At 50.3% G+C, this 12,773-nt stretch overlaps 1 protein-coding gene across 1 annotated transcript; it reads left to right on the top strand.

The window, feature by feature from the left end:
• The first annotated feature begins 752 nt into the window (after positions 1 to 752).
• Positions 753 to 12,770, top strand: WDR73 (WD repeat domain 73). Its single transcript, XM_004017765.5, has 8 exons — positions 753 to 803; positions 1,524 to 1,591; positions 1,893 to 1,981; positions 3,683 to 3,771; positions 4,381 to 4,445; positions 10,142 to 10,306; positions 10,638 to 10,997; positions 12,130 to 12,770. The coding sequence occupies exons 1-8, from the start codon at positions 763 to 765 to the stop codon at positions 12,363 to 12,365; spliced, it is 1,113 nt and encodes a 370-aa protein (XP_004017814.2). The 5' UTR covers positions 753 to 762; the 3' UTR covers positions 12,366 to 12,770.
• The last annotated feature ends 3 nt before the right edge of the window (positions 12,771 to 12,773 follow it).

Raw genomic sequence — 12,773 nt, 5'->3', positions numbered from 1 at the left:
CCTGTAAAAGGGAACCGCGTACACTACACGGGAGGGCTTTGCTTACCTGATTTCATCTACTCGCCATGGTTTGAGGGGAGTGCCCGGCGCTAACAAAGGAGAGAGCTGAGCTGGGATCCAGACCCCAGTGTCCCCTTACTCTCTTCTCTGGCCTTGTGGGACTGACTGTTAGCAAATAAACCTACAGGACACTCTGTTATAGTCGAATTTCAGATAATGAATAATATTTTCGTATAAAAAGATATCCTAAATATTGCGTGGACATAACTTTTTTTTTTTTTTTTTGGCTGCGCTATGGCACGCGGGATCTTAGATCCCAGACCAGGGATCAAACCCTTGCCCCTGCATTGGAAGCACGAAGTCAACCACTGCACTGCCAAGAAGTCCTTGCATGGACATACTTAAGTGAAAAAACTACTCGCTGTTTTACATACTATTCGAATTTAACAGGGAGGATTTTATCTGGCCTTTTCCTCTGATCTGCAAATACACGTTCATAAAACCAGCGTGTATTTGATCCCTTAGGCCCCGTCTGGAATTGACATCCTGGGAATCCCTGACTTGACGTCATTTTTCCAGGAGAGTTTATCCGGAGAACCTCAGACCGAGCCTGGCAAAGGAACAGCAGGTCTGCGCCTGCGCTAGGGCATCTCTGGGCCCCGCCCCCATGTCAAAGCAGGCCGCGCCCACTCCTCGCGAGAAGGCCGTTCCTGCCCAGGAAGAGTCAGAGGCGGAAATAGAATACCGGAAGCGACTGTTGCCATGGAGCCCGCGGAAGACTGGCTGGTGGAGTCCTTGCGCTTGTAAATCGTGTGGGCTTGGGACGTGGAATCTGGGCCAGGGAACTGGCCTGGGGGCCGACGGGCGCGGGGTGGAGCATGCGGGGAATCCTGGTGTGGGGCGGGACCTATACGGAGGGAAATGGCACCTTTCTGTGTGTGCAAGTTGTGTGAAGTACTGGTAGGAGCCGTGCTTGTGGGGGATAATAATAGCATAGTTTTTGTTTTATAGTGTTAGTTGCTCAGTTGTGTCCAACTCTGTACGACCCCATGCACTGTAGCCGGCCAGCCTCCTCTGTCCATGGGCTTAGCCAGGCAAGAATACTGGAGTGGGTTGCCATTTCCTTCTCCAGGGCATCTTCCCAACCCAGGGATCCAACCCAGGTCTCCTGCATTGTAGTCAGATTCTTTACCACCTGAGCCACCCGGGAAGCAAGTGACCATTTATTTTGCACCAGCCTCTGAGTTAAACCTTAAACAAAGATTGTCTCGATTCCGCACACCAACCTTGTGAAGTCAAGGTACTCTGGGAGTTCCATTTTACACATGAGAACGAGGCTCAGGGAAATTGTGACTGGCCTGGTTCCAGTCACACAGAGGGTAAAATATGTAACAAGATTTGATCCCAGTTCTGCTTGATTCCAAAACTTGGGCCCCCAACCACCGGACCATGCTGACGTCTCATCTTGAGCAGTCGTGAAAGGGCCATGCATCGGTGTGTGACATCGTGTCTCTGTCACCCAGGTACCAAGATTTCCATGCATTCGACCTCTCGGGAGCCACTCGAGTGCTCGAATGGATTGGTGACAAAGGTGAGATGCCCTTCGTGACCCTGAAGGAGATGGAATCCCACTCCTGAAGCTGGAACTCAAGGACCTCAGCCTAGAGGGACCCAACCATTTCTGAGAGCTTGAGGACCTCTTGGTCACTTACAGCAATTTCTTGTTCTGTCAGCATTATATTTCTATCTAGCTCTCTTCCAATCCCCCAGTGGCATACCAGTGGCAAAGGGGTTTATTTTTTCTTTGGGAGATATGGCAGAGTGTCTAGACCCAGCCACAGTTCACAATCTTTCTCGCAGTTTGTCCCAGCATATTCTGCTTCTTTTTCCAGGAATCTTGGTTGCTGGCTATGAAAGCCTGAAAAAAAATGAGATTCTTCATCTCATACTGCCTCTCAGACTTTCTGTGAAAGAAAACCAGGTAACTTGAAATATATGTGCTGAATGTATGTGTCTGCTTCTACTCGTTTATTAAACCTTTATGGAGCTCCTCTTGTCTACTGAATATTTTCCCGGGTACTAGAGAGAGAGAAACTGTAAGCACTGGGCCTGCCCTATAGTCTAATAAAGACAGACAGATATGCAGAGAGGTAAGTGCTACAGAAAGTCCTGTGATTTACAGAGGGCTCCTAGAGCAAGAAGTCAATTATAGTTTATCAAAATAGATTTAGGGGGAATTCCCTGGTGGTCCAGTTACAACTCTGTGCTTCCACTGCAGGGGGCCTGGGTTCAAACCCTTGTAGGGGTAACTAAGATCCTGTAGGTGTGAAAAAAAAGAAACAGATTTAGGGAGGTATTAGAGTATGGAGGGTGGTTAAAACCTTAGAATGATTAAGATCAGCTCAGATGAATGTGTAGTGTGTAAAGAGTAAGAAGAGATGATGGCTAAAGACAGAACCTCAGGGAGCACATTTGAAGAATGGGAATAGGAAGCTGAACCCACAAGGAATACTGAGAATGAAGTGTTCAGAGTAGAAGGCATCTCAGAAACGGCCAGCAATCCAGAAGCCAGAAGAGAAGAATGTGTGATGAAAAAAGCTGATGGTTGCCTAATGTCACTATGGAATCGTTCAGACTCATCGGCTAGATCAGTTCAGCCTTTGCTGTCCTCGAGTAGATTTCTTCCTGGTGCTCTTGTTCTCCCTCGTCTCCACCCCTCAGGAGCCAGGACCACACCAAAATCAAGCCTTGATAAGAGACCTGATTTACCTCTCACCTCACCCCTGGCTTTTCCTCTTTTCTCTCTCTTTTTTAAAAAAATATTTGTTTATTTGGCCACGTTGGGTCTTAGTTGTGGCACTTGGGATCTTTGTTGCGTTATGTGGAAATCGTGTGGCATGTGGGATCTTAGTTCCCCGACCAGGGATCAAACCCACATCCCCTGCATTTCAAGTCAGATTCTTAACCACTGGACCACCAGGCAAGTCCCTCCTCTTTTCTCTTGTGGCCGCCTCCTTTTCCCCTCCTCTGGTTCCTCACATAGAGAGAGTAGTCCAGCAGCTAAGAGCATGGACTTTGGTTAGACAGACTTGGGTTCAAATGTGTAACATAACCCTTGTGTGACCTTAGAAAAGTTGCTTAAGCTCCCTGTACCTTAGCTCTGTCATTTTAGAATAGGGATAATTATAGTGTCCATGTCACAGGGTAGTTCTAAGAATTCAACATGATAAAGCACTAAATAAGGTGGCTGGCACAGTGAATACTGGATGATTGACTGGTTGTATTTTTACTGCTGGAGGAACCCACCTAACTTCTGGTGGGAGGTGCCAGGAGGAATGGGGCTATGTTTGTCCACTGATACATTCCAGTTATTTCTTTGATACACTGTTAAACCTCTATGACTCCCCTAAGCAGGCTTGGAATATAATGCTTTCGCTATGGAGAAAGGTTAGAAGAAAGGCTTCAGATGTGCAGGAAAGAAAGCCATCTCTGTAGGCAGCTGAGACCAACATTTATTATACAAGTAACAGTGCCCAGAGGCCCTGCTCAAGAAGCATCATTACCACCTGAGCGGCTTCCAGGGTTTCCTGCCAGGCTGGGATATGGCTCCTCACCTGGAGCTCCTCTGAAACACTCCTTTGGAGAGCAGCCCTCTCTGATCGGCCACCTCTTTGTATTTTAGGGCTTATTCCCTGAAAGAGATTTCAAGGTACAGCATGGAGGATTTTCAGACAGGTCTGTCTTTGATCTGAAGCATGTGCCAGACACCAGGTAAGGTCAGCTCTGTCTGTGACCTAGATCTTCCATTTCAGATGGAGTGGCTGCAAATGGCAGGGTGATCCTGCCTCTTTATCACCACCCCTCCCCCTCTGCCCTCTGCACAGGGGCACATGGACAGGCTGTGGGCACACACAGATCTGGAATACAGAGACACCATCGCTCAGTGGTGTCTTGGTCCCTACAAACCCCCTGACTACTGTAACCCACAGATCAGTGGTGTTGCTCCAGGGCATAAAGCAGAAGGGATGCTGTTAGCTTCTCAGAGAGCCGATGGTGGGTGGTTGGGGCTAACAGCTCGGTTGGCAGAGGCCGAAAGCCCGTGGGTGAGGGTTCTGTGTTCGGGCTCCCTGCTGGGTCCTCTTGGACACATCATGCCAAGTGGCAGCCAGGGCTCAGTCCCACAGCTGTCCCTGGAGGGGATCAAGTCTGCCCTTCATCTGTTAAATGAGGGTGACTGGTCTTGATGACCCTCCTTGCTGTAAGCTCTCCCAGTCTGGGGAGTGTGGGATCCCACGCTGAGTGCGCTGGAGAGGGAGAGGCTGGGGGTATGTGGGGAGCTCCCCACTGTCTGGACTGAGGTTCCCTGTCCATCCTAAATAGGTTGCTGGTGACCAGTGGCCCTCCCAGGTGTTACCTGCAAGTGTGGCAGCTCGCAGAGGACAGTGGTGAGTGACTGAATAGGTGGGGGATGAGGTTGTAGGAAAGCCTGTTTCTCCCACACCCTCAGTCCCTAATCTGAGCCGGTTAAGAAGTAGACTCAGAGCCGACTGGGAATTAAATGGAGAATCTATAGACGCTTCCCTGGTGATCTCAGGCTCCATGCTTCCACCACAGGGGACACAGGTTCGATCCCTGGTCAAGGAGCTAAGATCCTATATGCCTTGTGGCACCCAAAATTTATTTTTATTTATTTATTTTTTTTTTTCCAAAATTTATTTTTAAAATGCAGTATCTACTTTAACACAGTAGAGATGAATTAGCAGCCAGAGCAGTGCACACAAGCCCCTCGTGGAGCTTCCTGTAGCTTGCTTCAGGAATGGAGCTCACCAGCCCAGTCAGAGGCAGGGCGCCTGGTGAGCGCGGGCCTCTCCTGTGGGCAGGGGCAGCACGAGGGCAGCAGGGAGGTCGCCTTTCTCTCCAGCCATGCCGCTCTCAGGGAAGGGAGACAGTGAGCAAGAGGCCGGGCTGACCTACAGGAGACGGAGAGGCGCGGGAAGCATTTGTACTGTTCCTCTGGGAGTGGAGGGGGCTGCCTTGGTGCATCCCTTCCAGCGGCGGGTTTGCGGTTCCCGTCAGGCAGGCACCAGCCCCTTCCATCCCTCCTTGGGTGGAAGCATTGTAGGCCAGCATGGACTTGGGCCCAGAGGCACAGGCAGCCTCCCTGGGAACTGCCCCTTGGCTCGTGTGGTCTCTGCCTGTGGTTCCCACACTGCCTCTCTTGGGTGCTTCCCAGAAGCTGGCTGTTTGCTCCTCCCCCAGCTCCACTGCTGCAGGAAGGCAGTTCTGGTCCTCATTTGGGTTTTGAGGTCACTGACCCTGTGGGCTTTGCTTTGTCATTTCTTCCTTGTCAGTTGTCTGATGCTGTAGCTTCCAGGTGTCTGAATATACTTATTTATAATTATGATTATTTTTTCATAATGTTATTGAAATTCCCCCATTTTAAGTATACAATTCAGTGAATTTTTTTTTTTTTAGTAAATTTAACAAGTTGTGCAACTACCGCTATAAGTCAGTTTTAGAGCATTTTTATGTCCTCAGTAAGATCTGTCATGCCAATTACTAGTAATCCCCTTGCCCACACCCTGCTGTCTGTCTCTGTGACAGATTTGCCTTTTCTGGATGTTTCGTATCAGTGGACTCATACAGCACGTGGTCTCTCGTGGCTGGCTTCTTTCACGGAGCATGATCATAGTACTTTTGTGGTCTACCATGTCGTACAGTGTCCTAACATGTATCAGCAGCCTGTTCCTTTTTAAGGCTGAACAGTGTTCCTTCGTATGGATGTACCACGTTTGTCTATCCGTTCACCAGTTGCTGGGTCTGATTTCTGGCTCTTAGGAATAATGCTGCTGAGATCATTCATGTACAGGTGTGTGGACCACGTTTTCCTATGTCTTGGATAGATATTAGGAGTGAAGTTGCTGGGTCATGTGGTGAATTTACGTTGGGTGTTTTAGGGAACTCCCAAACTCTTCCAGAATGGCTTCATCATTTACATTCCCACTAGCAGTGTATGAGGGTTCCTGTTGCTCCATGGTCTGCACCAACATTTGCTATTATTTGCCTTTTTTTTATTAAAGCCATCGTAATGGATGTGAAATTATATATCACGTGGCTTTGTCTGCAGTTTCTTGATAACTAGTAGTGCTGAGCGTCTTTTTAATGTGCTTACTAGCCATTCATGTATCTTCTGTGGTAAAATACCTATTCAAATCTTCATGAGAGTGTTTTGTTATCCACTCCCCTCCAGCAGGCTGAGATAATATGCTGTCACAGGCCCTTTGATATTCTAATTCCATTGTACATTTTAATAGATACTTGTTCAAATTAATCAGGATCTGTAAGACGTAACAGTAATATTAATGAGTATATATTATATTCTAGTCACTGTACTGATTACTTTCCATGTGTGAACTCATTAAATTCTCATGAGTCTGAGCCACGTCACAAAGATGGTAACAGAACCAAGACTTAACTCTAGTCTGATTTCAGAGTCTGCTTATAATCATGCCTGGTGGTAACTACTAATTGTTGTTTAGTGGCGCAGTCGTGTCTGACCTTTTGTGACCCAACAGACTGGAGCCCAGCAGGCTCCTCTGTCCATGGGATTCTCCAGGCAAGAATCCTGCAGGGGGCTGCCATTTCCTTCTCCAGGGGATCTCTCTGACCCAGGGATCAAACCCATGTTTCCCACATTAGCAGGCGGATTCTTTACCACTGAGCCACCAGAGAAACCTGCCCATTTTTTTTGGTTGGCTATTTTGTCTTTTTTGAGTTGTGAATGTTCTTTGTACATTCTGGCTACAAGTTGTTTATCAGATGTATGTTTTGCTAATATTTTCTCCTTGTCTTTCATTTTCTTAATAGGGTCCCCTGAAGCATAAAATTTTAAATTTTAATGAGGTCCATTTTATTATTTCTCTTAAGAATGGTGCTTTTGGTGTCATAACTATCTTACCCATAGATTTCCCCCATGTTTTTTTTCCCCCAAAAGTTTTATTGCTTTAGCTCCAACATTTAAATCTCTTAAGAGTTAACTGGTGTGTGGTGTGACTGAAGAGTCTAAGCTCATCTCTCTGCCTGTGAATGTCAGGTTTTCCCAGCACCATGGGTCAAGAAGCCTGACCTTTCTCCACTGATCTGCTTTGGTGCGTTTGTTGAAAATCAGTCGACCGTGAATGTAAGGATTTATTTCTGGACCCTCCATTCTGTTCCCGTGATCACTGTGTCTGTCCTTACACCAGTGACTGATAGTTGTTTTTTATGTTTCTCTGAAACTAGGCAGTGTGGGGCAGCAGTGGTTTAAAACTGGGGTGGGGGGCACCTTTGGAGCTGCCTCCTGTCCTAACACTGCCTGGGGTACCAGGTGCCACAGAGAACCTGCAGCCCCAGGCCCCAGGGAGCTCGGCCCAAGGAGACGTGCCCTGACACTCTCATATGCCAGTAGGAAATCAGATAATTATCTTCCCCTGGATATTAGTGCAGAATATTCCATAATCTGGGCAAGTCTGGCCAGCTGTTTTTCTAGATACCTTAAAGTATATTTTCCAAGGTCCAGGTTTTGACCCACAGCTTCGGTGTCTCAGAAACCTGATTTTGTGAGCACACCCAGAGCAAATCTAATCTGTTGGTAGGGCTGGATGTAGTGACCAGACTTGGAGAAACACTGTATAAACCAGAATGCCCTTTTATTAGTTTATAATGAAAAAATAAGTATCCCCAAAGATGAAGTATTCCAGATCCTTAGTCTTTTCCTATAGAAGACCTAACCTAATCTCAGGCTGTGTGGTAAACACAAGCATAGCAAGAAGAACCAACTCAGAGGCTTCCGAATGGCATGGCTATAAGCTGTCTGTGAAAGTGAAGTCGCTCCGTCATGTCTGACTTTGCACTCCCCCCATCCATGGGATTCTCCAGGCAAGAATACTGGAGTGGGTTGCCATTTCCTTCTCCAGGGGATCTTCCTGACCCAGGGATCAAACCCAGGCCTCCCGCGTTGCAGGCAGACACGCTACCGTCTGGGCCACCAGGGAAGCCACCAGGAAGAGTTCTCCAAGTTCCTTCCCCATACACAGCATAGACCTCGTGAAGGCACAGCTCCCCAGGCCTAGGTGCTGTCCAGGCCCCTGCAGGTAGGGGCTGTGGCTTCTCCTCTCAGCTCGGGGGCTGAGGAATCTGCTGAGGATGTCTTTAGATGAAGACATGTCTAACGGTGTCAGCCACCTGTCTCCTGAGGCTTCCACTGAAGGCTTCAGTCTGAGCGGCTCTTCCCGCCCCTCCCCCCACCGGTTGCCCGGATTTCTGGGCTTTGGTGGCTCAACAGCGCCCTCTCGTGGCCACGACTTTCCTTTCAATCCGGTAATACATTCGCTCAGTATCTCAGGTCTGGAGCCATTCTGACCCCTGAAGGAGGTTGCTTACAGCTGCTGTGACCTGTTCTGCTGGTTTAATCTTCAGACACAACCTTCTTGCTTTCTTCTTTTCAAATAATCTTTATTTATTTACTTTTGACTGCACTGGGTCTTAGTTGTGGCATGCGGGATCTGTGTTGCAGTGCCCAGGCTCAGTATTTTCGGTGCACGGGTTAGTTGTCCTGCAGCAAGTGAGATCTTAGTTCCTTGCCCAGGGAATGAACCCACATCCCCTGCATTAGAAGGCAGAGTCTTAACCACTGGACTCCCAGGGAAGTCTCCACTTTCTTTTATTGCCCAGTTCTTGGAGGTGACTCACAGTATCTTTTGCTTTGACTTCATAGTAATTTTTCCTTTCAGTTGGTTTGGTGAGGGTGGTGTGCTTTCGTAAAGGGGGTATTTTCCCCCGAGAGAGGGGAGGAGGAGGAGGAGGAACCTGCATTTCTTTCCTGTTGTTAACTGTGGAGTGACTGTCCAGTCAGCAGCTCCAAAGCTTTTGTCTTCCATTGCATCTTTGAAATCGGCCTTTGATGGCTTTCCCTCAGCTGCCTCCTTCCCTGCCGTCAGGGGACAGATCCCACCTGAGAACCCCTGGCTCTGAGCAGGTCCTGGGGGATCCCTGCCAGGCTCCCTGCAGTCTGTGGAAGGGGAAGAGGGAGCCATCTAAGTGAGGCCCGGGAGAGTCAGGCCGGCTGGGCTGTTTGAATCTCGGCCTCACTGGCGCCCCTAGAGACACTCTGGGCCTGAGGCTCAGCTGTTGTGTCTGCTTCGAGCCCCACCCCCCTGCAGTCCCTGGGGCAGCGCAGTTACATTCTGCAAGTCTGCACCAAGGGCACCGAGAGCCTGTGACTTGGGGAGCAGGGCCCAGGGGGCCTCTGCAGGCAGCTGGGCCTGGCCACGCCCTCTGTGATGTGTGTGTGTGTGTGTGTGTGTGTGTGTCTGTGTGTCTGTGTGTCTGTGTGTCTGTGTCTGTGTCTGTGGCCGGCCATCCCTTCTTCATCTAGAGTGTAAAAATACAGATCTCCATTTTCTTCAGAGAACCTGGAAACCAAACAGCGAGCCCTCTCTAGGAGCTAGAAAATGGAAAATGGGTGTCTCCCTTTAAGTAACAATAGCGTGTACAGCAAACTGCTTGTTCTGAACTGTTACGCATGGAGGTGGCAGAGGATGGGAACCTGCCTGCTGTCCAAGCAGGCTGAGGTGAACAGAGCTCGAGTCTGATTTAGCCTGAGGTCAAGTGTGTCGATGTTCAGTGTGAAAAAGACGTGGACTTTCTTGCCCTGTTTACATTTGAAGACATCTGTGTTGTACCCTTCACCTGCTAGGCTTCAGTAAACAGCTTGAGGTCACGGGACATGTTTTTGAAGAAATAATGTTACTTCGTGAACTCTTCCTGTTATAAACGACAGTGCCGGTGTGTTCTTTTCTCTTCCTTTATTTGTTCTCCACAAAACTATAAAAAGCCAGAGCTGCTTGGCGGGCCTGGATGTGGCCGCTGTCATTCATTCCCTCCGGTTTGGGAAACAGTCCATGAGACAAATCATAGAGAAATGGCAGTGCCCCTGACAGCTCCAGAGTCAGGAGCACAGTGCGGGGCTATTGCGTCTCCACATCTTCCCTCGCCGACAGTGAGCTCCTTCTCTCCCCTGACCTTCTGCCTGGCCCTTCCCATGCGATGTTGCAGACCTGCCTTAACATTCTGGACTTGAGCCTCTCCCGCTTCCCGCCAGATGTCATCAGAGCTGTCAGCACCATTGATGTGCACGAGAGCGAGGAGCCTCTTTGGCCCAGGGTGGCCGTTTTCCCATCAGTGGCACCCGGCATCCTCCATGGCACGAGGCTCAGCAGCCTGAAGGTGGTGGATCTGGACTCACAGAAGACCATGTACACCTCAGGTACCACAGTCCTTTCCAGCTCCTCCCCCCCCAGCCCTGCTCAGCCACACTGGAATCCAAATTCAGCCCTGCGTGCCCGCTGCTGTGGAAGTGAGGTGAATGAGAGGCGAGGCCTGGCCTCAGGGGCTCCTGTTTTGGGTGTGGGGAGGTGGTCCTGAGAGCAGCACCCAGCCAGCTGAGTGCACCTGCAAGATGGGGGGCACCAGGGACGTGACTCACTCAGCCTGGGGCTGCTGGGGAGCTTCGCCAAGGAAAGGACTGGCCACCCGTTGGCTGGGCCCACCAGCCCCATCTGATTGCAGCAGCTTTTCTCACTCGCCCCGTTCTCCAGGTGTCAGTGACGATGATGTGCTAAGTAGCCTGCAGGTCCTGGACACGGACACCTTCGCCTTCTGCTGCTCCTCAGGCCGCCTGGGGCTGGTTGACACCCGCCAGAAGTGGGCCCCGTCAGAGAACCTCGGCCCCGGCCCTGGGTCCGCTGGAAGGCGGTGGTGTGCAGAAGCTGGGGGCCGGGGCCCTGGGCCCAGCATTGCCCGCCTCGGCTCAGACGGGCAGCTCTGTCTTCTCGACCCCCGGGATCTCTGCCAGCCCGTGAGCTCAGTCCAGTGCCCCGTGTCCATGCCCAGCCCTGAGCCAGAGCTGCTGCGAGTGACTTGGGCCCCCAGCCTGGACAACTGCTTGGCCATTTCAGGTACTGCTGAGAGGACTTTGTCACTTCGTCTCTCTCCCAGGGGACTCTTAGGTGCTCGGGAGGGAGCCCACAGCCCCATAATAAATGTGGCCCCAGAAGGTACAGTTGTCACAGAAAAGCTCCTAGTTCTCCAGGTTCGTGAGGGATGGCCCTTCCTCATCCTGGCTACCAAACTTCATATGTGGGTAGCGGGCCTTTCCTGTCCCAGCAGGAATTCGGTTCTGAGGTTGGTCCGGAAGCCTGCAGGTGGGACAGCACCAGAACAGCCATGGGGTGAACCAGGGAGAGGTGACAGGATCTCGGGTGCCTCTCAGGCTACTCACTTTTAGAATCACAGCAAGCCAGGGAGGGCAGCAGACTCCTGGGTCTGACCTGGCAGCATCTAGCTGAATAAGGGTGTGCCATGAGATATCTTAAAGCCCACGGAAGAATCCTCTGAGTGGGGAGAGGCTGCCAATAGTTGAGAGAGCAGGAGAGGCTCATTGATAACAACCGGCTCCAGAAAGGGCAGGAGAGATGAGCCGGGCTGGAGGAATTCTCTCTAGGTGTCTCTGGGGTGTTTCTCTCTCTCTAGGCGTCTCTGTTTCCCCCATCAGGTAGGAGACAAGGCCATGTGCTGGGAGGGACCCACATGTGGAGAGAGTAGAATTGGGGGTTAGCAGAAAAGGTTTGAAAAGTCTCTTCACCCTCAGTTTCTTGGGGAAAATAATAGTACCTATTTCATGGGAACTTCCCTGGTAGTCCAGTGGCTAAGATTCCTTGCTCCCAATGTGGGCCTGGCTTCGATCCCTGGTCAAGGAACTGCATCCCACATGCTACAACTAAATACATAAACTTAAAAAAAAAAATACTACCTACTTCATATAGTCCTGAGGGGTAAAAGAGAGAATGCAGGGTTAGCCCCGGGCCTGGCCCATGATGGACAGGCCACACATGCTCATGAGCACGTGCTCTGCGACACCATCAGCTGCTGTCGACGTGGCTAACCACGTGTCACGTGCCCTTCGGGTGGTCTTTAAGTACCTCGTTACTGTCTGATTCCTCACCCTCCAGCCTGTTTGGTTCCACGGAGCAAATTATAAAAACAGTTTCAGAGATACAGCGTCAACACTCTCTTCTCGTTTTTCCTCAGGGTTCGACGGGACGGTCCAGGTCTATGATGTCACGTCTTGGGCTGGAGTGGGGCGCCAAGTGGAACCTCTCTTCACTCACAGAGGTCACATCTTCCTAGACGACAGTGGGATGGACCCTGCCCCGCTGGTCACCACCCACACCTGGCACCCCTACAAACCAAGGACTGTGTTATCGGCAGCCAGTGACGCCTCTCTGCATGTGTGGGACTGGGTGGACCCCTGTGCCTCTCGCTGACACCAGCATCTTTCAGCCCAGGCCCTGGGAAGCTGCTGCGGAGCAAGGAGACAGATTCAGGCGACCGCAGACGGCCCTGCTACCAGCTGAGTGGCTGAGAGCAAGTTAACCAGCCTGTCAGCCCACCCCAGTTTCTTTATTTGTAAAATGAGGCTGGTAATAACTACCTGGCAGGGCTGTTGGGAAAGTCAGAAGTAATACATTTTAAGATAACTGCTAGGATGCATGGCACAATAAATATTTGGTAACTGCTCTTAGCTCTGGGAGCCCCATTTCTCCCGAGTGCAGAATGGCAGTGTTTTGCCCTGTCCGTATTCACAGTATGGAGAGTCTGAAGAGCTAATAACCGTAAACAAGTTTTGTGAATTCGTTTACAGAACTGAAATGTATTGTGGTGTTGTGTTAGTT

This window comes from Ovis aries, chromosome 18, assembly GCF_016772045.2.
Source record: "Ovis aries strain OAR_USU_Benz2616 breed Rambouillet chromosome 18, ARS-UI_Ramb_v3.0, whole genome shotgun sequence".
Taxonomy (NCBI): Eukaryota; Metazoa; Chordata; class Mammalia; order Artiodactyla; family Bovidae; genus Ovis; species Ovis aries.
The sequence above is the reverse complement of the archived record's forward strand: the minus strand, read 5'-3'. Positions and strand labels throughout refer to the sequence as shown.

Excerpts from the sequence above, each read along its gene's own strand:
- WDR73 (XM_004017765.5), top strand. The coding sequence starts at position 763 with ATGGAGCCCGCGGAAGACTGGCTGGTGGAGTCCTTGCGCTT. Across the intron at positions 1,592-1,892 it reads CGAATGGATTGGTGACAAAG|GAATCTTGGTTGCTGGCTAT; the intron begins GTGAGATGCCCT and ends TTCTTTTTCCAG. Across the intron at positions 4,446-10,141 it reads GCAGCTCGCAGAGGACAGTG|ATGTCATCAGAGCTGTCAGC; the intron begins GTGAGTGACTGA and ends GCTTCCCGCCAG.